Consider the following 27,899-nt stretch of genomic DNA (forward strand, 5'->3'; position numbering starts at 1 on the left):
CCCTGGCAACCACCTGGCTTCCTATCTCTACAGATTCCCCTATTCCGAGGATTTCCTATGACTGGAACCTTTTCTGTCTAGCTTCCTTCGCTTAGCATTATGGCTTGAATTCCTCACATTATAGCATGTCCCAGAACTTCATGCCTTTTTACGATCTATTTCCTCTACACATCACAACACACAACCTAATGTCTAGTGCAAAGAAATGACAATAAATGTTGAAATGCAAGTGCACGCTGGCAGAATTCCCACCCTGTGAAACTAGGGTAGGTTCAAATTCAGGTAGGTTCCTTTCTCAGAACAGGCAGGACTCTGGGGGTGCTTCAGGTCTTACACGGAGGGATGGGAGACCACCTCTTAAAGGACTAGCATTTAAAAGTGTTTCGGGAGTTCCTGTCATGGCTCAGCGGGTTAAGAACCCGATTAGTATCATGGGAATGCGGGTTCCCTCCCTGGCCTTGCTCAGTGGGTTAAGGATGTGGTGTCGCCAGGAGCTGTGGTGTAGGTGGCAGATGCTGTTCGGACCCCGTGTGGCTGTGGCGTAGGCTGGCAGCTGCAGCTCCAATTGGACCTCTAGCCTGGGAACACGCTGGCAGTCACTTCACGGTTCTGGGTTCCTGCGACTGGGATCGACATCTGCTCCATCACCAAGGAATCCTCCTGGGCTCATTCCCTCACACTCATCCAGCAGCCATCACATGCCAGGCCCTGTGTCCCTAGGAGATGCAGCCACGCCTGACATAGGCATGGTCCCTACCACCATGGGGCTTCGGAGCTGGGGAGATGGACACTTAAGCTCATTCCTGATCAGTTATTTAACTCAACTGCCATAAGCACCAGGACCAAGAAGACGGCGCTGGGCTCAGCAAGACAGGGCCTGGGCAAGGGAGGCTTCTAGGAAGTGAGACTGGATGTGATCATGAAAGGGTGGATAGGAATTCCCAGGCACAGATGGAGGAAGAGTGGTTCAGGGAAGGAGGAGCAGCTGCAGGGAGCATGGGGAGGTGGGAGAGCCGGGCTGCACATGGCAGGGGTGCAGTCGAGAGCCCAAAGCACACAGGGAGGGAGGCCACGTCAGTCTGTCGTCCTGGGATGACCAGTGAGGAACCAGAGCGGACAGACGATTGATTCTCGCCTCCCCTCCCCCATACTCATCATCTGAACGATGCTGTCTAATGGGCCGCCTCTCTTGTTTAGGGCTTTTCCTTCTCTGTCCTTTTGCCTCTAGGTCATTAGGTTCCTGCAAGGTGCTTGGGAGCTGATCAAGACTTCAAGCTAAAGATGGTGATGCTGAGTCGCCTGAGGGTCATTCTTCAAGCCTCTCTGTGCAGGGCACTGTGGAGAAGGTTCCAGATTCCGAGGTCCATGTCAGCGAGACCTTGCAGCCTCTACACCTGCACTTATAAAACCCGGAACCGAGACTGTGAGTACACGGCCGCCCTGGGACAGGGGAAGGCTGGTTGTTTCCTGACAGTGTCCTGTATTGAGTGTTGGCACCTCTGATGTCAGTGGCATCCCAGACTGGGGTTGGAGGTCTTGAGAACTGTGACAAGAACCCAAAATTTCTCTGCTTGTCTTCTACAACAAGCGTGCAAAGTTCTTTTGTCCCCCTAGCTTTACTGAGATAAACCCATATGGGATGCGGTATCAGCTTAGTAAGACGGACATCGTGATGATTTGATACACGCATATGTTGCAAAGTGATCATCACGATAAGGTGTGGAAAGCAGGTTCACTGACCAACTTTAACTTGTGAAACGGATGTCACACAGAAGTGGGTCAAGGGAGATGTCGCAGCTTCAGATACTTTGAACCTGACCTTTATTGTCTCTTTCTGTTAGCAACCATCTTTTTACTAAGGTCGATCCATAGACTGCAAGGCATTTCCATGAGTCTGAACATTCTGGAAGTTGCATACAAATGTCTGCAAATAGTTCAGTAGCTTCTTGCTGCGGACTAAGCCATCCTTCGTTACAAACCGTGGAAGGGTAACTTCTCGCTGACCAGCTTGCCTAGCGTGTAGGGCACTGGGAATGTTTCCTGGAATTTGGCCTCTGTCTGCCAGTGCCGAATTGAAATGCAGAGACAGAGTTTTGGGTAAAGGAGAAAAAAAAATAGCTTCATTGCTTTGCCAGACAAAGGAGGGTCACAGCAGGCTAATGCCTTAAAGACTCTGCCTCCCATTAGAAAGAACTGCAGGGAGTTTTATAGCAAGAAGGAGAGAAACAGGATTTCAGATAGGAATCAGGATTAAGACAAACACGCATTCATCTTTCTTCGGGGGAATCGTACTCATCAAAGCTGGAGTCCGGAGATCTCAGCATGATCACGATGGTGGGCTTCGGGGTCATTGCCTAGAATAACAGCACCTTCCAAAAGGGCACAGTGATCAGAGATCAGAACAAACTAGGAAAGTTCACCATGAAAAACATCATGTGCTAATCGTCTTTAACCCACAGGCAAGTATGATCAGGGTGCCTAATCTTTAACTCACGGGGGACTGTGCTTGGGACGCAGTTAAGACTCTAAGCTGTTCGGTTGTGAAGTACCCCTTTCAAAAAGAAGCTTTTCTCTCAGGGGTATGAGGCGCCTGCATCATGAACACAGCAGAGCAAGTGAGACAGCAGGTGGTCCTCCCTGAACCTTGGCTCTGCTGCCATGGGGGCGGGTCCTTCTGTGCCCTCGGGGCTGGACTGTGCACTGCAGATGCTGCATATCCTCCCTACAAGTCCCAGGACCTCCCTAAAAGTCCCCTGGGCGGTACAGTATCCCTGGTACGGAACCACTGAGTTGACAGGGGAGGATGATGGGTGTGGTAGCGGACACATGACTTGAGTGGCACCGTTAAGTATATCTGCCAAATAGCTATCTTCGCTATTTTCCACCGTTCACTGTGAATTCACACAGTTTTCAAATGTTGCTTTCTTTCCAGATTCCGGGTTTCTCAACTTTTCCTCCTTGAGTTTACGCTCTCTGACCCTATTTTCACATAAAAAAGGAATGTATTAGTAATTCTAACCTAGCTAAATCCATTGCCTTGACTGCATCATAAACATAGTTTTATTGTAAGTTTATTTTGTTTCCGCCAGCACTAACTGTGTTGTCATTAAACCGAACTGGCCTGAGTCATAATAAATGTCTGGTTGTTGGGTGTGGCTTCCTACCAGCAGGCCCACATCCTACCCAGATGGGCTTATTCTCAACACTGGCACTTTGTGGTCTACGGCTTAAAATGGAAAAAAAAAAAAAAAAGTCATATTTATGTAGTTCTTAACAGCAAGGTTTTTTTAACAGAGACTTGAAAGTTACGGGTCTGAGATCCAATGTGCTCCTGTCTTTAGGGTAGTGTCCTTTCAGCACTGACAAAAACACAACGGGGGAGCGGAGCAGGGATCAGGGGCTTCCCTTGATCAATCTCCCACATCAGATGTTCTTATTTGTAGGCTCCTAAGCAAGACAGGAGACGGGTTCTGGCGTTTAGACCGTCCCTCCCTGTTTCACCGGCGAGAACACTTGGTCTTTGCTGCCCTGGACCACTGAGCATGTCCTGTTCAGATACCCTGGCCCCTCCTCTGTTAGGCGGTCAAGGCAATAGTCGCTGCTTCCGGAGGCGCAGAACCCCAGCAGAAGGCCCAGTGTGCCCTTGTGAACAGGAATGACCCGGTGGGTGGAGGGTTAGAGAGGAGACCGCGCAAAGCCCGGGGCCAGTGCCTGCGGCGCAGAGCGAAGCCGCGCTGGCAGCCACCCTGCTACCATGGCTGTTGTCCTCCTCACCATCGCTCCTGTTGTCCTGCGCTCAGCACCCCCTCAGACGTCTGACTGTTTCGAATGCCGGGTGAAGCAGAGTAAGGGGTGACTGAGGAGGTTGTTGGGGCGAGTTCCGGAGCAGCCTTTCACCGGGGCCTGTGCCCTGTGCTCAGCCTTCCCTCCCCACCCCAAGTAATCCCGAGTGCCAACTCGAACTGCCTCCTTTGTGCCTGGTCGCAAGTCTGGCCCTGGCTTGTAGGAAAGCGTAGGACGCAGGTCCGTTGAGCAGGTAAAGCAAACACACATTACATGAGGAATGGGGGGGGCGGCGCTCAGTGATGTGAGCGAGGCTAGTGTGAGTTCTGAAGCAGGAAAGACCACAGGGGTTGGAGAAGATGTGGAGACCAGTTTGGGAAGATGGAGCAGAGAAGAGGGAGGGAGGAGGAGGAGAACAACCCAGAGGTGTGGTGTGACGGGTGGGGCGCAGCGGCCTAAAACCTAGGCTGGTGGTCATGGCAGGGCAAGGAAGAGACGAAGCTGAAAGATGCCTACGGGAAAGTAATGCGGTGCTGAGTAGGGAGCCCGGAAAAAAAGATGAGAGGGGACTGGGCCCTTTCCAGTGACGCTCCTTAGCTCACACATTCAACTGGCAGGTGACGGAAGGGCAGCGCAATTCCAGACTGCGTATCAGTGGGGACGCAGGTCGTTGGGTGTACACGCGCAGGGGAGGAGAACCGACTTTCCCTCTGCTCTTCCGCTTCCGGGGTCTCGGCTCAGACCTCTGCAGTAAGACAGAGTAACAGGCGAAAGACAGATAGCACTCCCCTGGATACGCCCTGTACACAGGGCAGAGCCCCAGGACACCTAACCCCCCGACGTGGCCCCGCGCGCCACCTGCAGCACCATCTCCGGCTCAAGACAAAGGACATGTGGGTGGGGAGGTGAGTTACCCGAGGTAACCAGGAAAAGCCCCGTGAACAGGGGGAGGCTGTTGTGCAGATCCGAGTCCTGAGATGGCCCCTGACGACCTTCTGGGGCTTTGGTCATCCTCCTCTCCCTGGAAGAGGGGAGGAGACACCCTCACAAATGGAGCATTTCCCTTGTAAATGTAAATTTCCCTTCCCAAAGGGTCATTTCCACTCTCTTTCCCAAGCTTCCCCAAACGATCTGCTCTGAATCATCTTTGTGCCAAGCGGATGTATCTGGGGGTGGCAGAGTCGGCTCCCCCTCACCACCCTCCAATATGCCTCTCTGACATATGGATTATTTGAGGCAGTGTAGACACTGGAGACGCTCTGGAAACAGAGCATGAGGTCCTGGTCTGCTGTAGGCGACGCGGACGTTAGAAGGGAGGCCTGCACCAGGAGGCAGGCGAGCTGCTACCAGCATGAATTTCCTCTTCTCCCCTCTGAAGTCCCAGACCCAGTCCTGGTCCTCAGAGCAAGACGGCCCAGCTGCCTTTTGGGTCCCACATCTTGGTCGGGGCTCCAGTGAACAAGTAGGTGGTTCGTTTTGCTGTCTCCTGGTAATCTGTCATTTTTGATGGGGGCTGGGGTCTCAGCTAAGGACCTAGAGGCTGAGGGAAAATGATTTGTACTCCCCTACGGTGGTGTACTGTGATACTCTTCACACGCCTATAATTATGACTATACTTATGCAATAAATATTGGAAAGAGAAGATCGGAGTGCTAAGATTCAAAAAGAAGAAGAAGAAAAGGACCGTGTTACGGGACGGAAGTCAGAGAAAATTTTCCTGAGGAGATACGAGCCCAAATCTAAATGTAATAGTCAGCCCTGAGCTCAGGGAGGGGAAACTGATATCCGAGGTGGCCGAGGGGCAGGAACTGGGCCGCTAAGGCAGGAATGAGCTTTCCCTGTTTCAAGTGCTGAAAAGGACACCCCGGTGGTAGGAGCACCAAGTACATCAAGCCAGGAGCTGTCATGTAAAGGAGAAGCAGAACCAGCACCTCCTCACCATGCAAACTAAAGGGCTTTCATTAGTGACACTTGCCTAAGGACAGTGTGGTATCGCTCCCTTAAACCAGGGTTGATAGAAGCACTTTTTTTTTCTTTCCATTTTTGGCCGCCCTGGTATATGGAGTTCCCTGGCCAGTGATCAGATCCAAGGCAATGCCAGATGCTTAACCCACCCACTGTGCTGGGCCAGGGATCGAACCTGCATGCCAGCGCTCCCAAGACACTGCCGATCCCCTTGCCCCACAGTGGGAGCTCCAAATCACTCTTCTATTATTGTCATTATTATTTTGCTTTTTAGGGCTACACCCATGGCATATGGAAGTTCCCAGGCTAGGGGAGAATCAGAGCCACGCTGCTGGCCTACGCCACAGCCACAGCCACAGCCACAGCAATGCAGGATCCGAGCCAAGTCTGTGACCTATACCACAGCTCACACCAATGTGGATGCTTAACCCACTGGGCAGGGACAGGGATTGAACCCGTGTCCTCACAGATACTAGTCTGATTCATCTCCGCCGCAGCACAACAGGAACTCTCACACTTTTATCATGACAAGTATAGTTAGTTTAGTTGATTTACCATATTGTGCCAATTTCACAGATGGCCAGTAGGCACATGAAAAGATGCTTAACTTCACTATCAAAGAAATACAAATCAAAACTACAATGAGGAGTTCCCGTCATGCCGCAGCAGAAACGAATCCGATGAGGAACCATGAGGTTGTGGGTTCCATTCCTGGCCTCACTCAGTGGGTTAAGGATCCGGCATTGCTGTGAGTTGTGGTGTAGGTTGCAGACGCGGCTTGGATCTCACATTGCTGTGGCTGTGCGTGTGGTGTAGGCTGGCAGCTGTAGCTCCGATTAGGACCCCTAGCCTGGGAACCTCCATATGCCGCGAGTGCGGCCCTAGAAAAAAAGAAGACCAAAAAAAAAAAAAAAATAGAAAGTCTACAAATAAATGCTGCAGAGGGTGCGAGAGAGAGAGAAGCCTCCTACACTATCAATGGGAACGCAAGTTGATGCAATCACTATGGAAAACAGCATGGAGGTTCCCCAGAAACGTAGGCAGAATTACCACTCCCTTTATTTCATTTTCCCCACAGAAGGAAAAGCCGGAAACTTCCTGTTAGAACACTTAATCACCTTCCTACTTTGAGGGGAAGTATAAGCAACGATCAAAAAGACATTCCTGGAGTTCCCTGGTGGCGTAGCGGGTTAAGGACCTGGCATCACTGCTACGGCATGCATTTGATCCACATGGCTGGCTTGGGCACATCCACATGCCATGGGCGCGGCCAAAAAAATAAAAGAAAGAAAGAAAGATTTCAATCCCTGTTTGGTTAACCTGGAGGAAGAGGAAGGGGTGGGTAGAGAACAAAAATGTGAGTTTATCTCTTGGCAAAAGCTGGCTTTGCTGTGGGACAGTGAGCAAGGGCCCCTTGGTGGGGGATGCTCTGCCTTCCTGAAGGAGGAGGGCTGCGGCAAAGGACGCCTGGAAGCTGACCTTGACAACTGAGGGGCCTCAACTCATGGTCATAAAAGAAACTGAAGGAACAGGCCCCGGTTCCTTGGGCTGGTGTTTGTGTGGCTGAGAGTGGATTCCAGGCATTTCCTGAATGGAGTGGGGACGACTAAGGGGGAGAGAGGGCATCGTCTTAGGGGTCTGCTCGTCATTCCCTTCTCCGCTTTGCTTCACGGGCGACCCTCGTGAGCTGGTTGTGAGGCGCATGCTCGACGCCTCAGCCTGGGTCTCAGCATCGCAGAGGGGACAGTGTGGCCGGGTCTCTGGAGGCAGCTTTGAAACTGAATCAGGACTGTTCCAGGGGTTTCTCATTGGCAGTTGAATCAGACTGTGATATTAAGGGACTGTACCAGGAGTTCCCGTCGTGGCGCAGTGGTGAACGAATCCGACTAGGAACCATGAGGTTGCGGGTTCGGTCCCTGCCCTTGCTCAGTGGGTTAAGGATCCGGCGTTGCCGTGAGCTGTGGTGTCAGTCGCAGACGCGGCTCGGATCCCGCGTTGCTGTGGCTCTGGCGTAGGCCGGGGGCTACAGCTCCAATTCGACCCCTAGCCTGGGAACCTCCATATGCCGCGGGAGCGGCCCAAGAAATAGCTAAAAAGACAAAAAAAAAAAAAAAAAAAAAAAAGATACTGTACCAGTTCAAGTGGTGGGTCTGTTGTAGGTTCTGAAACATTACATTCTTACTCTTCTCTAAGGAACGAGTTTTTTTATACTAAGTAAAATCCTTGGGTTCAGCTCTCTCTAATCTACCTGAAAAAGTAATGTTCTTAAAAGAAGAATGCCCTGAGTCTGCAGAGACCGCGGTTTCTCCACTTTGGCATTACTGTGACATTTGGCAGTATTTGGCGTTCTCTGCACTTTAGGATGCTTAGCTGCATGCCTGGTTTCTGCCCACTAGATGTCAGGAGCACCCTCCTCCGGCCGTGGTAACTAACACAAAAGCAAAAACAAGAACAAAACCAACTCTAAACACTGCCCCACGTCTTCTAGGGGCAGAACTGCTCCCTTTGTTGACAACCACTGGTCTACTTTCGGGAGAGCGCGTGCCTATGTTTGCCCAAAGAAACGCAAAGCAAAACCAAGGTTAGCATTTTGAATGTCTAGCTTTCAGGAGCTACGCACCCAAGCAAAAGAAATGTCTCCTGTGTAGGAGGAAACCAGAGGCAAGCTTGCTTTGTAGGAAGAGTGGAGTGCCAGTGACCCTGCCACGCACAGGGGGGTTTGACTGAGCAGCAGCTGCCTTGGCATTTTCTCAAATCCTCAGACTCATTCTGGGTGCTGGGCTGAGGTGCAGAGGGTCCCTGGTAATGCTTTATCCTTTTATTTTTCTTTGTACAGCCACACCCACGGCATACGGAAGTTCCCAGGCTAAGGGTGAAATGGGAGATGCAGCTGCGGACTCCGCCACAGCCAGGATAACACGGGATCCATGCCGCATCTGCGAAACACGCTGCAGCTTGCGCCAACGCCAGATCCTTAATGCACTGGATCGAACCTGCATCTTCACAGAGATAGCGTCTGGTCCCTAACCTGCTGAGCCATGATGGGAACTCCAGTAGTGATTTATCTGGATTCATACTCCACCTAGTTTTCCTCTTGGTCTGGGTGCCTCCCTTGGTCCACGCTGCTTCTAAAGGGCAGGGAGCTGGACCTGGCCACCCCAGTTCTACATGTGGGCCTGTCCATCATGCGTGGGTGTTTCAACGGCGCTCTCTGTATTATAAGAAGCTTGCTGAGATGTATCAGGGACTTGCCACAAACACCTGCTGCTTGACTCTTGGGTAGAAAAATCACCATCAGTGATGTCATCCGTGCCCGTGTGGGACAGAGAGTGTGTGGACACCTTAAAACACAAAGCCATAGCTATTCAGGTGACAGAAAGTACCGCAGGGACCTGAGCAACGCTAATATTCTACCCAGGCTTTGCAGGATGGCTGCCTAATCCTCACAGCTGCTCACACGGGACACAAACTCAGCATACACGCCTCCGTGGGGCCAGGTCGCCCCTGCGGTGGGGTTCCAGCTAGTGGGCCTCTGGGTGACAGGCGCAGTGTGCTTTCTCCTAGTGCACCCTCTCTGGGAGAGCGCGGACCTGGTCCCGGCGGGCGAGCGCCAGTCGCCCATCAACATCCGCTGGAGGGACAGTGTCTATGATCCTGGCTTAAAACCGCTCACCATCTCTTACGACCCGACCACCTGCCTCCACGTCTGGAATAACGGGTACTCGTTCCTCGTGGAATTTGAAGATTCTACAGATAAATCAGGTGAGAGACAGACCTGTGCGCTCATGTGGCGTTTAAGGGGCAGTCTGATGTCAGCACAGGCCACGTCACAAGGCCTCCATGGGAGCGTGGTCTGCTTTTGTCAGCAGTAGCCTGGGCTTCATTGGACTCACTTTTCCAATGTCCCCTCTGGTTTCAATGAATGTTTTCTTCTAGTATAGGTAGTATTTTTTATTAGTGAGTATATATCTCTATATAACCGATTCTAAAAGTAATAAAGAAAGGCTGTGAAATTAAAAGTTTTGCTGGAAATTTCTTTTGTACATGTGTATTGCATATGTACAAATTTTTTCTACTTGCTGACTTTATAAGACATTTTTTATTTAGACAGTAACATTGCTTAATCAGATTGAACTGATGAGATTACACCTTTGAAATGGGGCACAAAGCATATTCATGTGTGCATGAGGTTACATCTTAACTAATTAACACTAGTGGTATGAAAGAAAAATGGAAACTCGTGTTCTGGTAATTCTGTTAAACAATGTTACCTAGTTTAAATGAAACAACATAAAAGCTACTTTTAAATACAAACATTATATTGCTTTTTTGTTTTTTTTGTTTTTTTTGTCTTTCTGCTATTTCTTGGGCCTCTCCCGTGGCATATGGAGGTTCCCAGGCTAGGGGTCTAATCGGAGCTATAGCCACCGGCCTACGCCAGAGCCACAGCAACACGGGATCTGAGCCGTGTCTGCGACCTACACCACAGCTCACGGCAACGCCGAATCGTTAACCCACTGAGTAAGGCCAGGCACCGAACCTGCAACCTCATGGTTCCTAGTTGGATTCGTTAACCACTGCGCCACAACGGGAACTCCTAACTTCTTTTTTAATTGTGAAATACACATAACATGAAATTTACTTTCTCAGCGATTTTAAGTGTACAGTTCAGAAGCATTAAGCACATTCACTCTGTGTGCAACTGTCATCACCATCCATCTCCATAGCTCTTTTTATCTTGTGAAATTGAAACTCTGTACCCATTAAATAAGAACTTATTTTTCCTTTCTCCAGACCCTGGCGATGACCATTTTACTTTCCGTTTCTATGAATTTGACTATTAGGTGCTCCTATAAGTAGAATCATATAATATATACTTGTCTTTTTATGACTGGATGATTTAATTGAACATAATGTTTCAAGGTTCATCTATATTGTAACATGTGTTAGAATGTCCTTCCTTTGTAAAGCTGAATAATATTCCATTGTATGTGCAGTTAACCCTTAGCCAACACAGAGGTCGGGGCACCAACCCTCCACAAAGTTGAGAATCCAAGTATACCTTACAGCCAGCCCTCCGAATCCACAGTTCCTCCATATCCGTGGATTCAACCCGCTGCAGATCATGTAGTACTGGATTATCTACTTTGAAAATAACCCACGTTTAAGTGGACCTCCACAGTTCAAACCCGTGTTGTTCAAGGGTCAGCTGTATACACCACAATTTGTTTATCCCTTCATCTGTTCGTGGATATTTGAGATTCAGCTGTCTTTTGGCTGTTGCAAATAATGCTGCTATGAACATGGGTATACAAACATCCTTTCAGGATGCCATTTTCAGTTCTTTTGGCTGTATACCCAGAGTCAGGATTGCTGGACCCTCCTTGGACCTTGTGGAGTGTATGAAAAATGTCTCCTGGAGTTCCCATTGTGGCTTAGCAGTAACAAATCCAACTAGTATCAATGAGGATGCAGGTTCGATTCCCTGGCCTCTCTCAATGGGTTAAGGATCTGACAGTGCCATGAGCTACAATGTAGGTTGCAGATGCGGCTCAGATCTCATGTTGCTGTGGCTGTGGTGTAGGCCAGCAGCTACAACTCCAGTTCAGCCCCTAGCCTGGAAACTTCCATATGCTGCAGGTGGGGCCCTGAAAAGAAAAAAGTCTCTTTTCATTTGTATGCACGTTTCCTTCTGCTAGTATAAATAATATTTTCTGTTAAAACATATATCTCTGTCTATAGATGCTATAACTGATCTAGAAGGCAGGGCATGAAATTAAAACTTTGCTAGAAATTTATTTTCTGTGTGTGTTGAATATGTGCTAGTCTTCCTCTGCTTGATGACTTTGCAAATAAATTTTATGCTAAACAGAAATACTATTTAATTAGATTTTATTTTTATTTTATTTTATTTTTTTTGTCTTTTGTCTTTTTGTTGTTGTTGTTGCTATTTCTTGGGCCGCTCCCGAGGCATATGGAGGTTCCCAGGCTAGGGGTTGAATAGGAGCTGTAGCCACTGCCTACGCCAGAGCCACAGCAACGCGGGATCCAAGCTGCGTCTGCAACCTACACCACAGCTCACGGCAATGCCGGATCGTTAACCCACTGAGCAAGGGCAGGGACGGAACCCGCAACCTCATGGTTCCTAGTCGGATTTGTTAACCACTGCGCCACGACGGGAACTCCCTTAATTAGATTTTAAATGATAAAACTGTGATACAGCTTTAAACAACATGGGTTTGAAATGCTTAGGTCAACATACACACGGATTTTTTTTTTTTTTGTCTTTTTTGTCGTTTTAGGGCTGCACCTGAGGCATACGGAAGTTCCCAGGCTAGAGGTCGAATCAGAGCTGTAGCCACCAGCCTACGCCACAGCCACAGCAACACCCCATCTGAGCCACATCTGTGACCTACACCACAGCTCATGGCAACACCAGATCCTTAACCCACTGAGCAAGGCCAGGGATTGAACCTGCAACCTCATGGTTCCCAGTCAGATTTGTTTCCTCTGCACTACAATGGGAACTCTAACTTATACACAGATTTTTAAAAAAATAAACACATACTATAGTACTACACCAATCCCTGTTGGTTGAATCTGGAGATGCAGAACCGAGGATAAGGAGGGCCAACAGTAAAGTTAAATATGCTGATTTTTGACTGTGAGGTAGTCAGGACCCCTAACCCTTGCATTGTTCTCTGGTCACCTGTACAAAACAAAAAGCTAGTTAGGTAAGACTTTTTTTTTTTTTTTTTTTTTTTTTTGGCCATGCCTATGACATGCAGAAGTTTCTGGGCCAGGGGTTGAACCTCCACCACCGCAGAAACCAGAGCCAGTGACAACACTGGGTCCTTAATACACTGAGCCACCAGGAAACTCTAGCAAAAGCCATTTTATATTTGTGGTCACCCAATAACATACATATATTTTGTCATTCATTAATTTATTCATTCATTCAACATTTACTGAGTGCCAACCATGTGCCAGACATTGCACTAAGTGCTAGGAATAATAACTCAATTCTTGACCTCCCAGAGTTCAAAATCTAGTGAGAGAAGCACACATCAAATTAGAATTATAAAGAAAGTATGATTTGACAAAGGATTTCTAAAGTGCTGTGGGACCACAGAGGAATCTATGATGATTTCACTAAGAAGGGGACATTTATGGTGGGTATTGAAGGATGAATAGGAGTTTGCCAAGGAGATTAGAAGGGCATTCCAGACTGAAGGAAAAATCATGTGCAAAAGCAGACGTTCAGAAAGTGGCCCAAAACCAACGTGGCCAGAATGAGAATGTGTGTTGTGGGGAGAAGCAGGCATAGTGGTGATCATTGAAGCTTAGGAGGGTAGATGGAAAGCAGACTCATGAGACATTGGTTTTGTTTTTTTCTTTTTGCCCACACCTACAGCATGTGGAAGTTCCTGGGTCAGGGATAGAACCCCCTACCACAGCAGCGACCCAAGCTGCAGTAGTGACAACACCAGATCCTTAATCTGCTGAGCCACAAGGGAACTCCTGGTTATTTTTAAACAAGAGAGTGTCATAGCATGACTTCATCTAAATAATAAATTGCTTCGTTTTTTGAGATTAACCCAGGCAACAGTGCAGGAACACAAGGTCTGATTGATATACAAGGGAGACAGGTGGAAGCCTATATGAAGGCCATGGCAGTCAAAACAGAGAGAAAGCAAGTTCTAACAAGTACTTTTAAAATAAAAGCAGTAGGACTTGGAGATGGAGTCCTCTTCAAGTGAGGAGAAGGCAAGGTTAATCATGACCTTGAAGTGTCCATGTGGGAGGCTGGGGGGATGGTAATGCCTAAAAGTTCATGATTGATGGGCAAAGGACCATGTGCGGGGAACTATAGGAATCCCTTAAGGAAAGAAAATTTCGTCTTACAACTCTTCACCTAATTTAATTTTAAATGTTACATTAAAAATAGAGATACATTTTGAGTGGTTATCTCTCAAAAAAGAAATGGGTCTTCAACTCCTGTCCAATTCCCGTTAGAAGATCTATTTCTCTCAAGATAAATATCTTCTCTCCTTTTGATGCAAATGGATTTTGGATTTTAGTATTTCCTGCAAATCAAGATGGGAATGAAGAAATATTGATCCCTTCACTGAAATGTTACTCACTTTACTATATAGTTTAAAATTTTTTCCCCAGATAAATCCCCTTATTCCAAAGTAATAGCAACTGCTGCTCTTGCATAAGTTTCTTCTTATTCTTCATTTCTATCTCATTTTGCATCAGATTGTCATCTGTTTTTCTCAGTGACTTTATTTTAGGTGAGGAAACATGTTTAAATATTAGACTGAATAAAGCTGCTGATTTATTTTGGAGCAATCCTATATGGTCAGGCACTAATTCTTTCATGGTGTTTTAGCTGCACTTGGTGCATCAGAACTCAGTCCAACTTGAAAGCTTTGAACATGCAGCAACTAAAGGAAGATGGTTTGGCTATGGTAAGAATATTTTTAAAGGTAAAAAAATCTTTAAAAAGTTTAAATGATGTGTTCTATTCGAAAATGAAAAGATGGAACATTAGAATGTTGTTATTTAAGAACACTGGAATCCTGGGAACTATATCTAGCCACTTATGATGGAGCATGATAATGTGAGAAAAAAGAATGTATACACATATGTGTAACTGGGTCACCATGCTGTCCAGTAGAAAATTGACAGAACACTGTAAACCAGCTATAATGAAAAAAATTAAAATCATTATATAAAAATTTTAAAAATAGAAAAAGAATACTGGAATCAATACATTGGTAAGATAAACAATGCTTAAAAAGATTGTAAAGAGGAGTTCCCGTCGTGGCTCAGTGGTTAACAAATCCAACTAGGAACCATGAGGTTGCGGGTTCGATCCCTGCCCTTGCTCAGTGGGTTAAGGATCTGGCGCTGCTGTGAGCTGTGGTGTAGGTTGCAGACATGGCTCAGATCCAGCATTGCTGTGGCTCTGGTGTAGGCCGGTGGCTGCAGCTCCGATTCAACCCCTAGCCTGGGAACCTCCATATGCCGCAGGAGCGGCCCAAGAAATAGCAAAAAGACAAAAATAAATAAATAAATAAATAAAATTTTAAAAAAAGCAAACAATTATGGAAAATGATCAGGAAAGGAAATAATATCTATGAGTATGATGTGACTATACACTGGCTGAGTGCTTCATTTATCTCCCATTGAAGTCTCTGATGATGAACTATCATCTCTGTGTTTTAGATGAAGAAAGTGAAGCTCAACAAGGTTAAGTGCTTTCCTGCCAGGTCACACAGCTAGCAACTGGAGGACTGGATTGGAAATCTGTGGGCTACACTCTGCACAATGCCTCTGAGCTCCCATAGGTTCTACAGGTATAGGCCTCCTGCAAACTCCCTGCTTTAGTCCACTCTGGAAGCTGTGTTTTAAGGGTACCTAGGTTTTATTTTAATCAGGTATGGTTAGACACACAGACATGAAAATGGCTATCAAAGGAGTTCCCATCATGGCTCAGTGGTTAACGAATCCGACTGGGAACCATAAAGTTGCGGGTTCAATCCCTGGCCTTGCTCAGTGGGTTAAGGATCTGGTGTTGCCATGAGCTGTGGTGTAGGTTGCAGATGTGGCTCGGATCTGGCATTGCTGTGGCTGTGGCATAAGCTGGTGGCTACAGCTCCGATTAGACCCCTAGCCTGGGAACCTCCATATGCCGTGGGAGCGGCCCAAGAAAAAAGGCAAAAAGACAAAAAAAAAAAAAAAAAAAAAAAAAGGAAAATGGCTATCAAGAAGAATTTTCTTATACTTAAAAAGAGGATACATGGCATGACATGCAGGGCCACATGGGGAAGCACCAGGGGTGGTCCCAATGCAGGGGAAAACATGGATAGAACCTTTGCTGTGGTTTCGATGGGAAGGACTGGGTGAGGCAATATAGGCAGGCTCAGGCTTGGCCAGTTTGGATCATTTCAGCAGGCTCTGGGCGTAGAAGCTTTTCCTAGTTGTCTGGTATGTGGTCCTGGGCTGATTAGGGCAGAGGGTCAGTGGCTCAGAATGTAAGAACCCTATAAGGGAGGTATTTGGGGTCTGAGCTCTGGATTGGTAGGTTTGCATATGAAAGGCATGCTCCCTGCTGTCTGTTATCTTCTGAAATTGACTGACCCTAGGAGAGGCAATCTCACTAGTGTCAGCAAGGCCTCAGCTATCAAAGCATCAAATATAGAAACTAGAAAACATGGTTATTACACTGAGGCTTGGGCTCTTCAGGACTCAAGGGTCTGAACCGAAAGCTGGGCCTTAGTGCACTCTGGCTTGCCCAGAGAGCTTCAGCCTTCAGAGCCGCTGCGGGCCAAGCACCAGTGAGACCCAGTGTAGGGAGGTGGATGGAGCAAGACACCTTTTCCTGCAGACTGGTTTCCAGCCTGTCAGCAAAGAGTCTGCTCATTTGTTTTGTATCTCCTTTCATTCAGTGATGTTTATAACATTCTACATCATCAATTTAAGTGCAGTTTCAATATGGTGGATTCTTTTTAGGTAATCACCATGTGTCTGTTTTAATTCACATTCTATTACAATTCTAGAGTAAGACGGCAATTGTTGTTAATATTTTCTCATTTATCGTTCTTTAGCTAGGCAAGCCATCATAAAGAGGTACAGATTGGTTGATACTGTGGCATCAATTATTCATAAGGTGATTTTTTTTCTAAATCACTTGCAATATAGTTTATGTCTCAATCAGAGTGGAGGCACTAACATGGCACTTCGAATTGGGAAATATATATATATATATATATATATATATATATATATATATATCGAATTGGGAAATATTGAAAGCTGCCCTTTAAGACCGCTTGCTATTTAGGATGCTTGTGTTGAGAGCCTCTCGCCTTGGGACACCCCGCAGGGGACAGAAGTGGTTCTGTTGGTGGCCACGGACCACTCTGTTTGGCTGCCCTGACACTGAGCACTCAGAGAGACTCAGGAACATAACGAGTCCCCTCCTCTACTCCTGACCCCGGCTCTGCCTTCTAGTCCTTGTGCAAACACTCAGGGCACCTTCTGGACTGGAGCTACCCTCCCACAGGCAGAGAGCAGAGAACAGTTTGATACAAACTTGCCTTGTCCAGCTTTACCCAACAACTACCCACATCCTTCAGGGCAGATACTTCTGTCCAGCCCCCAAGAGTAATCATTCACTATTGAGAATCCCAGAGGAGCTGCTCTCTGAAAGTATCTGTTCTTTCTCTTTTCTCTTCCCTTCCCCACCTCTGTCTCTCTCTCTGCCACCTCTTTCCCTCTCTTTCTCCATATTCTCTCTCTCTCTCTCTCTCTCCCCCTCCTTTTAGTCCAGGATCTTGTCTTCTAATTTGTGTTGCACGTTAGAAAGGAGAATTCTATTAGTCTCTCTTGAAAAAGAACAGCCTTCTTGTTCATGCACCAGCTATCACCTAATGCCTCCAAAAAAGTTCAGAGAAAACCACCTGCTGTAAGCGCACTAGAATGGAGGGAGACAATGTGTTTTGCTGTGTTCCCACTGAGGACTATCAGAAACACATCGCTGACTGCAGTAACAAAGCATGGGTGGGATTCTGTCCTAAGTCGCCCAGAAGTACCTGGAACTCTTCTGGACCACTGCTGGTCCCCAGGCTCCCCTAGAACTGTCAACTCATCATCTGATTCCTGAGTGGTTTTCACCATCAAACGATGACTCAATGGCCCCTTCTCTTGGGCAGGACACGCTTGTGGAATTTGGGTCATTCGACCCTTCCTGCCTGATGCCCACCTGCCCAGATTACTGGACCTATTCGGGGTCCCTGACTACCCCGCCACTCTCTGAGTCTGTCACCTGGATCATTAAGAAGCAGCCCATAGAGGTTGCTCATGATCAGGTACGTGCTTCCCACATTTCTGCATTGGGAAATTCTAGTCTGCCCCTTTATAACAAGGCTGGGCTCAAACTTTGGCATTGGTTTTTAACATCTTGTACTGCTTATTATATATGTTTACTAAAATGTGCTAACATTTTGTCTCAGTTTAGATATGGATTTGGAGATACTTCAAAGTAACCAGAGAGAGGAGTTAAAACATAGACAAACATAAGTTTTTACTTTAAATTCTTGACAATAACATATATTTTACTGTATATGCATTGTGTAGAATCACTATAAAAGGTAAGACACTTTTTTTATGGCTGCACCCACAGCATATGGAAGTTTCCAGGCCAGGAAATTAATTCAATCCACAGCTGCAACCTATACCAAGGTTGCAGGAATATCGGATCCTTAACCCACTGCGCCACAGCAGGAACTCTGTAAGACACTTTTAAATGGAATAATGAACACTGGAAATGGCTGTGCTCAAAACCCTTCAATTTCCTTAAGAGAATTTTACTGTAGAATCTCAGGCTAAAGACAGAACCCAACAATATCTCTACAAAAATTGTATTCTAAGGAGTTTTTACTTTAGCAACTAAGATTAACTAATGGTTAGTACTAACCATCAACAAAGAAAATCTTGTTTAATTCATAAACTAACTGGACTATAAGAATAACTGCTTTTACTTGTACATATTGGATTTTTATTGATTAAAAATTTTTCACTAGAACAAAAGCTTCCAAATTCTTTTTTATGAAGCCAAGATAATAATGAAACCAAATCTACTAAAGATTGGACCCGCCCCCAAAGTAAACAATAGGCTAATATTACTAAAGAATATTTAGGAGAAAAAAGGAAGCTAAGTAAAATATTAGAAATAGAATCCAGGAGTCCCCTTTGTGACACAACAAAAACAAATCTGACTAGGAACCTTGAGGTTGCAGGTTCGATCCCTGGCCTCGCTCAGTGGGTTAAGGATCCGGTGCTGCCATGAGCTATGGCATAGGTTGCAGACGCAGTTCAGATCCCACATTGCTGTGGCTGTGGTGTAAGCCTGCAGCTGTAGCTCTGATTTGACCCCTAGCCTGGGAACCTGCATATGCCATGGGTGTGGCTCTAAAAAGGAAAAAAAAAAGTAAAGAAAAACAAAAACAATCCAGCAGTACATCAGAAGAAATATGCACCTTATCCAAGTAGAATTCTTTTCAGTAATGCAAGAATGGTTAAATATTAGGAATGATATTGTTATGATTAATGTATTTCATCCCATTAGTAAATCTAAAGGGAAACATATTTTCATTTTCGTAGCTTCCTAAAACACATTTGACAAAAATTCACCATCTATTTAAAAAATTTTATTTTGTTTGTCTTTCTAGGGCCGCACCCACGACATATGGAGGTTCCCAGGCTAGGGGTCAAATCAGAGCTACAGCTGCCGGCCTATACCACAGCCACAGCAACGTGGGATCCGAGCTGAGTCTGTGACCTACACCCCAGCTCACAGCAATGCCGGATCCTTAACCCACTGAGCGAGGCCAGGGATCGAACCTGCAACCTCATAGTTCCCAGTCAGATTCATTTCCACTGCACCACGACGGGAACTCCGTATTTAAAAAAATTTTTTAATAAGACAGAAATTAAAGAATTCCCTAACCTGATAAAATACACTAGTATCAGCTCAAAAGTATGCCTTGTGTGGAAAGGGTATCTAGTAACTCCACTACCATTAGCATACTAAATTCTAAATTAAATTCAATTAAATTTTGGTAGTAGCCAATACAGTTAGACCAAAAAACATAAAGGAAATTAGGAAAACAATTAGTGGAGTACCATATTAACTTATAGAAATGAATTCCTTTGACATACAAAAGTCACACATAGGTAGAAGATATAATGGAAGAAAGAACCCTACTTAGAATGGCAACTAAAAAACCAAAATACCTTGGCAGGAACTTAAAATGTTATCAAGAAAACTGTAAAACATTCCTAAGGGACACAAAAAAACTTGAACTAATAAAATTTGTACCATGTTATTGAATAGGAAGACACCGTGAAGATGCCTTTGATATCAATTCTCCATAAGTAGTTATTCTCCATGAATTATTTATTCTCTATAAATTTTATGTGGTCCCTATACATATACCCACAGTTCTGTTGTGGGAGGCTGCCCTGTGCATAACAGAATGTCTAGCAGCATCCTTGGCCTCTACTCACTGGATGCCAGTCATGGCCCCAAGTACTGACAGCCAAAAATGTCTCCAGACAGGAGTTCCCATTGTGGCTCAGTGGGTTAAGAACCCAACTAGTATCCATGAGGATGCAGGTTCAATCCCTGGCCTCCCTCAATGGGTTAAAGGATCTGGTGTTGTCATGAGCTGTGGTGTAGGTCACAGATGAGGCTTGGATCCCAAATTGCTGTGGATGTGGCATAGGCTGGCAACTGCAGCTCTGATTCAACCCCTAGTCTGGGAACTTAAATATGCAGCAGTTGTGGCCCCCAAAAAAAGAAGGGAAAAAAATGTCTCCAGATATTCTCTAATATCCATGGCAAACTCACCCCCAGCTGAACACTGTTGATACATGCTAATCATCCAATATTAACTAACCAATGAAATCCTTTACCTTTTGGTGCATGAGAAAAAACAGACATGTACAAAGTCTATGAAAATGTCTATCAAATAATCAACATGTTGATTTATTACCAGTAAAGGCATATGGGTGATTCACTTATAACTGCCTGTAGCTCACCAGCAGAAGACTGGTGAGCGGATGTGGTTTGTGGGAGAGTCTTTTTTCTTTTTTTTTTTTTTTTTTGGTCTTTTTGTCGTTTTAGGGCTACACCTGCGGCATATGGAAGTTCCCAGGCTAGGGGTCTAATCAGAGCTACAGCTGCCGGACACAGCCACAGCCACAGCCATGCCAGATCCAAGCCACGTCTGCAACCTACACCACAGCTCACGGCAATGCTGGATCCTTAACCCACTGAGCTAGGCCAGGGATGGAACCCGCAACCTCATGCTTCCTAGTCAGATTGGTTTCTGCTGTGCCATGAAGGGAACTCCTGTTGGAGGGTCTTTAGCCACAAACCAGATTGATATCCACTGGGTTACACTGCACATAGAATGTGAGAAATTCTGTCGATATTGAAAAGAAAAATACATTATAAGAAAGTGGCATTAGACTATTCAATCTTATGCTATTAACACTTTAAGAGATATGTTAGATATGTATGAAGAATCATTCTATCATGAAAAATGTTTTTTAATAATTATACTGTAGGACTTTCTCTATTTACAAATCATATACCTAGGGAATCACTTTGTGTGTGTGTGTGTGTGTGTGTGAGTGTGTGTGTGTGTTTTTAGGGCCACACCCACACCATATGGAGGTTCCCAGGCTAGGAGGCCAATCAGAGGTGTCGCTACTGGCCTATGCCACAGCTCATGGCAGTGCTGGATCCTTAACCCACTGATCGAGGCCAGGGGTCAAACCCGCAACCTCATGGATGCCAGTCGGGTTCCTTAACCTCTAAGTCAAGATAGGAATTCCAGGGATCACTCTTAAATAAGGAATCAGACTAAAACAACAATAACAACAGGAATTCATCAGTGAGTGAAGAGTGTTAGGGATCTCGCTCCCCACCACAGATCACATCCCAGGGTCCCAAAATATTGGGCCGCTGACCTCAGAAAACATCTGGTACTTCCTCATAAAACACTATCTCACCATTCAGCCGCCCACATATCAGATGTTGACAGACTCTGTTGGCTGCTCTTGGATGCACTGCATGCTTCTATTTCTATCTCCCATCCCAGCCATGGGCCTGGCCTAAAAGGTGCCTTCTGCGTATGCCTGTAGGGGCAATTTTCACGAGATTGATTCATATCACCCTGAACACACCACGAAACCTAACCACTATAAGCAATTATGCAACAGCCCTCGGACACTTCGTTTTTGAAGTCAGATGTTTTCAACTATTCATTATCAGTAGAAGTGGAAGAAGAGAAATGGAATTAGCGTTCAGACCGAACACAAACTATGTGTATGAACGAAGACTGAAAATTTTAGAAGTGTGTACACTGAATCAATGTTGTTGTGGTTAAAACATACATCCCGAATGGCTTTCACCGTGTCCTTCAGAATCAAATTGCGAAAAGTCAATCCAGAAAAATGAAACACGCAGATCTTTAGGAATACAAGCAAATGCACTCTTTTTCCTTAAATGAGCATTCAAGTGTACTACGCTCACTTTTACACTAATGAGAAAGACGCCCTTATTTCCTGTAATTTTCATGACTTGGCAGAAATGACTCCACTTTCCCCCTTTAAATGTGAAGTGCACGGGGGTCCCGTCCTGGCTCCGGGGTAACAAACCCGACTGGCATCCATAAGGACTCGGGTTCACTCCCTGGCCTCACGCAGGGGGTTAAGGATTCTGCGTTGCCTGAGCTGTGGTGTAGGCCGCAGACGCGACCGGGATCCCACATTGCTGTGGCTGTGGAGCAGGCCGGCAGCTGCGCTCCCAAAAGACCCCTAGCTGGGAACTTCCATGCGCTGCGGGTGCGGCCCTAACCAAGAGAAGACCGGGGGGAAGAAAAGCGCACAAAGCCTAGGAGCGCCTAGGCCCCTCTGCCAGGAGCCAAGCGCCCGGGCCACAGGGGAGGCGGGCGGTCCCCGAGCTCAGGGGGCAGGGGTGCCCCGCGAGGCCGCGCGCGCGCGCGTGCGCAGGGCCTGAACCCTCAGGCCGCCCAGGCACCCACGCCCCTGCTTGCCGCCGAAGCCAACGGTCGCCTGGCCCGGTAGTGGCTTCTCCTCCGCCTGCCGACTTCGACTTCGACTTCGGGGAGCCCCGGACGCCCTAGTCCCGCCAAGCCCCCGCCAAGCCCCCGCCCCGCCGCCCGCGATCATGGGCAGCTACCTGAGCAGGTACCTGAGCAGGTACCGGGCAGGGCGCCTGGCCGAGGCCAGGGTCAGGCGGCCGCGCCCCGCCTGGCAGCGCCTGTGCCCAGGGTCCCCGCCACCTCCGAGGGCCAAGCCGGCCCGCCACAGCAGACTCCAGCCCAGGGACCTGGGCCCAGGCCTGCGCCTCCGCCCGCCCGGCAGGGACTCCGCCCGCGGCCCCGGGGCCTCGGGGCCCCAGGCCCGGCGGCGCGGCTGGCCCGGCAGGCCGCCCCTCCGCCCGTCCACGGGGCTGCGCCTGTGCAGCCCTCGCAGGGCTCTCCTCAAGGGCTTCATGTGGACCACCCGCACCCCCTGCCGCGTGGGCAGAACCGTCACCATCCACGTCGCCCCGCCGCTTCGCAGAGGCAGCTTCTACAGGTACCCGCCCAGGCAGGAGCGCCCGGACCCCTGTGCCCGGGAGACCGTGCTGGAGGCCCTCCGACGATGCCAGAAAGGGAAGAGGAGGTTCGACGGGCCTCTCTGGTTCGAGACCCCCGAGCCCAAGCGGAGGGGGCAGAGCCCGGCGCCCAGGCCCTCGGCCTTCCAGCCCGTGCGCAGAAATGCAGCGGCCCCCGCCTTCGTGCCCAGGCCCGGGCCTCTGACAAGCAGCCTCTGCTCCAGGGGCGACTGCCTGTGAGAGGCGCACACGGACCGGCCTGCCCCCCAGGCCTGCCTGAGCCTTCCTGTCTGCACACTGGGCAAGCCTCGCGACAGACGACAGACGACAGACGCGCCGCTGGACTCACCCTCCTGCCCCCGCACCCCTCCTGCCGGCCCTCCCCCCAGAACGCCCTCGTCAGGAGGCCCTGCTTCTCCCCTCCGCCCCGATGATGGAGTTGAAAGGCTGCTCTGGTTTTATTTTATCGCAGCGATGACTTGTCCCACATTTATTAGGACAGTGACTGATGGGATGGGTGCCACGGGGAGAGCACTGACTTTACAACCCTTTGAAGAGAACTGACTTCTTGAACAAGTACTGAGTCCTCCCGTTCCTAACTGTGGTTTACCTGCCTTTTCACTTAGGTTGTCTTGAATTATTCTCAAAAATACCTGACGGTTTTCTGAATGTGTTCGTATTTCAAGTAATAGTAAAAATCGCCTTATGATCTTAGACTGTCAAGGCCTTTCTTTCCAAGATTCAAATCCTAGGATTCCCTCCACACCACAGTTTCTCCTCCCTGGCTCTCTTGGGGCCAGACAGTCCTGTGTGTTGGGCACAGATCCCTGCGTGGCAGGGTTTCCGCAGAATCCCTGGTCTCTAGGCTCCAGGTGTCAGGAGACACCCACGCTGAGAAAATAAAACCTGGCTCCCGCCACTGCCAGGTCACTGGGGGCTGGGGTGGGTGGGCACAGCATGCCAGGGGTGGAGAACCGCTGAGGGACAGTGACCTCTGCTGGCAGAAACAGTCACGCCTGGTCTCCCAAAGCGGGCCTTTTTCAGACACAGAGATGACCCCCACGAGGTGCTGCATGGTTGGCAAAAACATTTCCCCCGTTCTGCAGAATGCGGTGGGGTGTGAATGACTCAGGTTTGGGCCTTATGAACAGTCAGACAATGCTTTTTTTCTTTTTGTCTTTTTAGGGTCGCACCCGCGGCATATGGAGGCTTCCGGGCTGGGGTGGAATTGCAGCCGTAGCCTCTGGCCTACACCACAGCCTCAGCAACGCCAGGTCCAAACCGCGTCTGTGACCTACACCACAGATCATGGCAACGCTGGATCCTTAACCCACTGAGAGAGGCCAGGGATCGAACCTGCGTCCTCGTGGATACTAGTTAGACTCGCTTCCTCTGAGCCATGACGGGAACTCCAGACAAGGCATTTCTGAAAAGCAAGCTACTCGGTTCACGTCTTCAGGTTGGCAAAAATGACCAAGTTAAAGAACATCCAATGCCGGTAAAGGTGCAGAGAACTGGAATCCCAGGCAGGGCTTGGTGTTCTATGAATATCAACGACAGAAACAGAGACATGCTTACATTTTGTTCCGATACCGGCAACTGAACTAGTCATGAGCAAGCCCACTTCCTAAAGCAGCAAGGTTGGGGAAAGGGCCAGGGAAGCACAGCCCTGCTTCTGGGGACGGCGGCAAGGCAAAGGCTGCCTGAGAAGGCACCCTCGGGGGCTGGGCCTCCCTCCTTGTTCGGAGGATGCTCCGAGAAATTACCTGAGGTCTTGGCTTCCACAAGAGTAAGAAACTGAGGTCCAACGAGAGGTAAGGCCCAGGCGGTGGGGGGCCACTCCCACCACACTCACTGTGGGAGTATATCGCCCAGGGCACCAAGGGGCAACAGGAGGGACAAGTGGGGGGTGGGCACTGTCTGCTTGTGTCCACTGTGGCCCCGTGGACAGGCCCCTGGTTTACGAGGCACCATGTGAAGCACGCGGCATTCGCTCACGGATGTTTGCCAAGAACGAACTGTGACCGGCCAACACGGCGAGCGATGGTTAGGAACCGAGTTCTGCTGCCAGGGCACTGAGATGCCACGACTCTGCCCCTACGTGACAGGCCTAGGAGGTCAGGGCTATTGAGACTCCTGAAGATGCAAACGACTGCGTTTGGAGTGGATAAGCAATGACACCCTGCGGTACAGCACAGGGAACCACATCTACTCACCTGGGATGCAGCAGGATGGAGGATGGTGTGAGATAAAGACTGTGCACGAACGTGTAACCGGGTCACTTTGCTGTACAGCAGAAATTGACAGAACACGGCCAATCGGCGAGCATAGAAAGTTTTTTTAAAAAGAGGCTCTTGAAGATCAAGGTCACGGTGGTAGCTCACCAGAAGATTCAAACCAAAGGGGAAGCCAAAAGTCCCGAGATGCCAGATCTGCCCACAGGACTCCACGCTCCATGTGAGGAGAGACCCAGGACAGTGGGGAGGGCAAAGGGCTTCTGGATTTCATGTGGGTGGTCCACAGCCCTTGTCGGGAGGGGCTCTAACCCCTGCCCTGATGAGAACTCCAGAGTCTCCAAGCTTAGGACACGCTTTCCACTTTATCAGCTGAGCATCACCTGGGAGCCCGTCAAACACTCTGTCCATCTGCAACACAAGACTCCTCTGGGCCCTGGGGCGTGGGGACAAGGCCCAAGCCTGCCCTGCAGCGTGTGCCCCCGCCTTCCTGAGAGAGAAACGGAGCTACCGAATCGGGCCTGCACTGCGATCACAGAAAGGGGAGGAAGGAAAGGAGGGAGACTGCTCCCCCAGAACTTTCTTTCCCCCAACCGCAAAGAGCCAGACAACATCAAAACACAGAGAACTCTCTCGTATAAGAAGACTCCTGCATGTGGTGTACACAGAGGTAGCCAAGAGGAAATGTACATTAAGGAAAGCTGGGGCTGGTGCTACAGGCAGTACCGTGAAGACCGGATGGCACGGGTTTCAGGAGAAGATCTGGGACCCAAAGATGCCAATTCCTTCCATTCAGAGATTGTGTCCAAACAGTGTGACTTCTTCCATGCCCTTTCTTCCAAATATGACCACACCGAATGTCCTCTAAGGTTTGCACAAAGGGAAAAATCCACCAGCCAACAGCACTTATTGAGCTAAACATACCTGCGGCATATGGAGGTTCCCAGGCGAGGGGTGGAATTGGAGCCGTAGCCACCGGCCTATACCAGAGCCACGGCAACGCCAGATCTGAGCCACGTCTGCAACCTACACCACAGCTCACGGCAACGCCGGATCCTCAACCCACTGAGCAAGGCCAGGGATGGAACCTGTGTCCTCATGGGTGCTAGTCAGCTTCATTTCCACTGAGCCACGACGGGAAACGCCTAGATCTTAAAAGTTCTCATCACAAGAACAAAATTCTATCACACCGTGTGGTAAGGGATGTTAACGAGACTCACTGTGGTGAGCATTTCACAATATATACGAATATCAAATTATTACACGGCACACCGGAAACTAAAATAGTGTCATCTGTCAAGTCTACCTCAAGAATAATAAACTGAGGGAGTTCCCTTCATGGCTCAGTGGTTAATGAACCCGACTAGTATCCATGAGGATGCGGGTTCGATGCCTGGCATCAATCAGTGGGTGAAGGATCCAGCGCTGCTGGGGCTGTGATGCAGGCCAGCAGTTGTAGCTCCCATTCGACCCCTGGCCTGGAAACTTCCACATGATGCAGGTGTGGCCCTGAAAAGCTAAAAAAAAAAGAAAGAAAGAAACGGAAATGCCATTAGCTGAGCTAAATAGAAAACCTACATTTTCAAGATTTTTAAATACAGATGGGTCTTGATGGACCTCTTTGCTGGACTAAAAAGTTTGTCTGACTGTTTCACAAGCCAATGACATTTAAACATACACAAATTGCTTCCATCAGCAAATCACTAAGAAGGTGAAAGGGTCCACTCCTTTGCGCCAGTGTGGGGAGCCCGGTGCGAAGGCGATTGTCTCAGAACTGGACCCGCTGCCATTCCTCGCCAACGGCCCCCGCCAGGACCAACTCCGTCCAAGCGGAGGGAAGAATCGGGCTCCTGTTTCCGGAATCAAAGGACTACACAGGAGCTGGGCTGCTCTTTTACAGGCACAAGACCGTTAATCCCCTCGCCAGGGCTACAACAGCATGCTGTTCTTTCGTAGGTCACAAGGCTTCTCCTTGAATGATCAGGCGGAGGGAGAAATCCCTTCCGTGACCTACATCGTTTTCCGCAGAAGGAGAAAAGCTACGCCTCAGCTACACGTCGACCTCTCTCGCTCAGGTTGATCAATTATCCCAAAAGACAATACTTGAGGAAAGCAGGCAGATACCTTTCCCAGCTTACCTGGAAAACAGACTACAGTTTAGCCCTGGGGAGAGAATCCTCTCAACATTTCGAGACTCCTGCGCTGCGATGCACGCGCTGGAACCCCTCCCCGCCCTGTCCTGGGGATGGCAGTGGACCCCGCGCCCCTCCCCGCAGGCCCCCGCCCGCTGCCTCCGCTCCTTCGACCTTCCCTTCCACTGCCCGAGGAGGCGGCTCTTGGTGACTGGACCCGTCCTGCTCTCCTCCAAGTCCTGCACGGGTGCGGCCAGGACCTCGCTTTAGAGAGAACACCCTCTGGCAGAGGCCATCCAGGTTACGCTGGATCGCGGGTATGCCCGCTGTAGGTTTCCAGTCATGCAGAGGAGACACCGCGCCCGGGTCCCTGGGTGAGATCACGTGGGACAGAGGAGACCCTCTAGCAAAGACTGGGGGAAAGGCGGCATGGAAACGGCAGTAGTCGGCGCACTGTCCATCACTTGACTATCTTTAGGGAGTTACTCTTGACACTTTCCATCCAGCACGGCTCAAGATCTTCAGGTTCTCTGCAACAGCCACAGAACAAGCAACGAGGAGGAAAAAACAAAGAAAGAAAAA

At 48.5% G+C, this 27,899-nt stretch overlaps 2 protein-coding genes across 14 annotated transcripts in view; both read left to right on the top strand.

Moving 5' to 3' along the window:
• The window catches only part of LOC100621626 (carbonic anhydrase 5B, mitochondrial), a 42,554-nt gene that overhangs the window by 4,283 nt on the left and 10,372 nt on the right, over positions 1-27,899 (top strand). For 4 of the 13 annotated variants that reach the window (XM_021080141.2, XM_021080143.2, XM_021080142.2 and 1 more), the window contains exons 2-3: positions 1,229-1,423; positions 9,313-11,623. In XM_021080141.2, coding sequence (XP_020935800.2) covers positions 1,282-1,423; positions 9,313-9,620 — 450 coding nt within the window. In that variant the 5' untranslated portion in view covers positions 1,229-1,281 and the 3' untranslated portion in view covers positions 9,621-11,623. Of the gene's footprint in view, positions 1-1,228; positions 1,424-9,312; positions 11,624-14,143; positions 14,223-14,982; positions 15,114-17,471; positions 18,349-21,428; positions 21,547-27,899 lie in introns of those variants that run through there. The other 9 variants (XR_002340664.2, XR_014835773.1, XR_014835774.1 and 6 more) reach the window with 6 other exon arrangements.
• Positions 22,351-23,341, top strand: LOC146394487 (POM121-like protein 2). Its single transcript, XM_085008567.1, has one exon. It carries the CDS (start codon positions 22,520-22,522, stop codon positions 23,189-23,191), a length of 672 nt encoding a protein of 223 aa, XP_084864693.1. The 5' UTR covers positions 22,351-22,519; the 3' UTR covers positions 23,192-23,341.

The sequence above is a fragment of the Sus scrofa genome, chromosome X (genome assembly GCF_054392235.1).
Source record: "Sus scrofa isolate SSC_HxYL_T2T_F1_AM1 chromosome X, Sscrofa_HxYL_maternal_Yorkshire_Landrace_v2.0, whole genome shotgun sequence".
Classification (NCBI taxonomy): Eukaryota; Metazoa; Chordata; class Mammalia; order Artiodactyla; family Suidae; genus Sus; species Sus scrofa.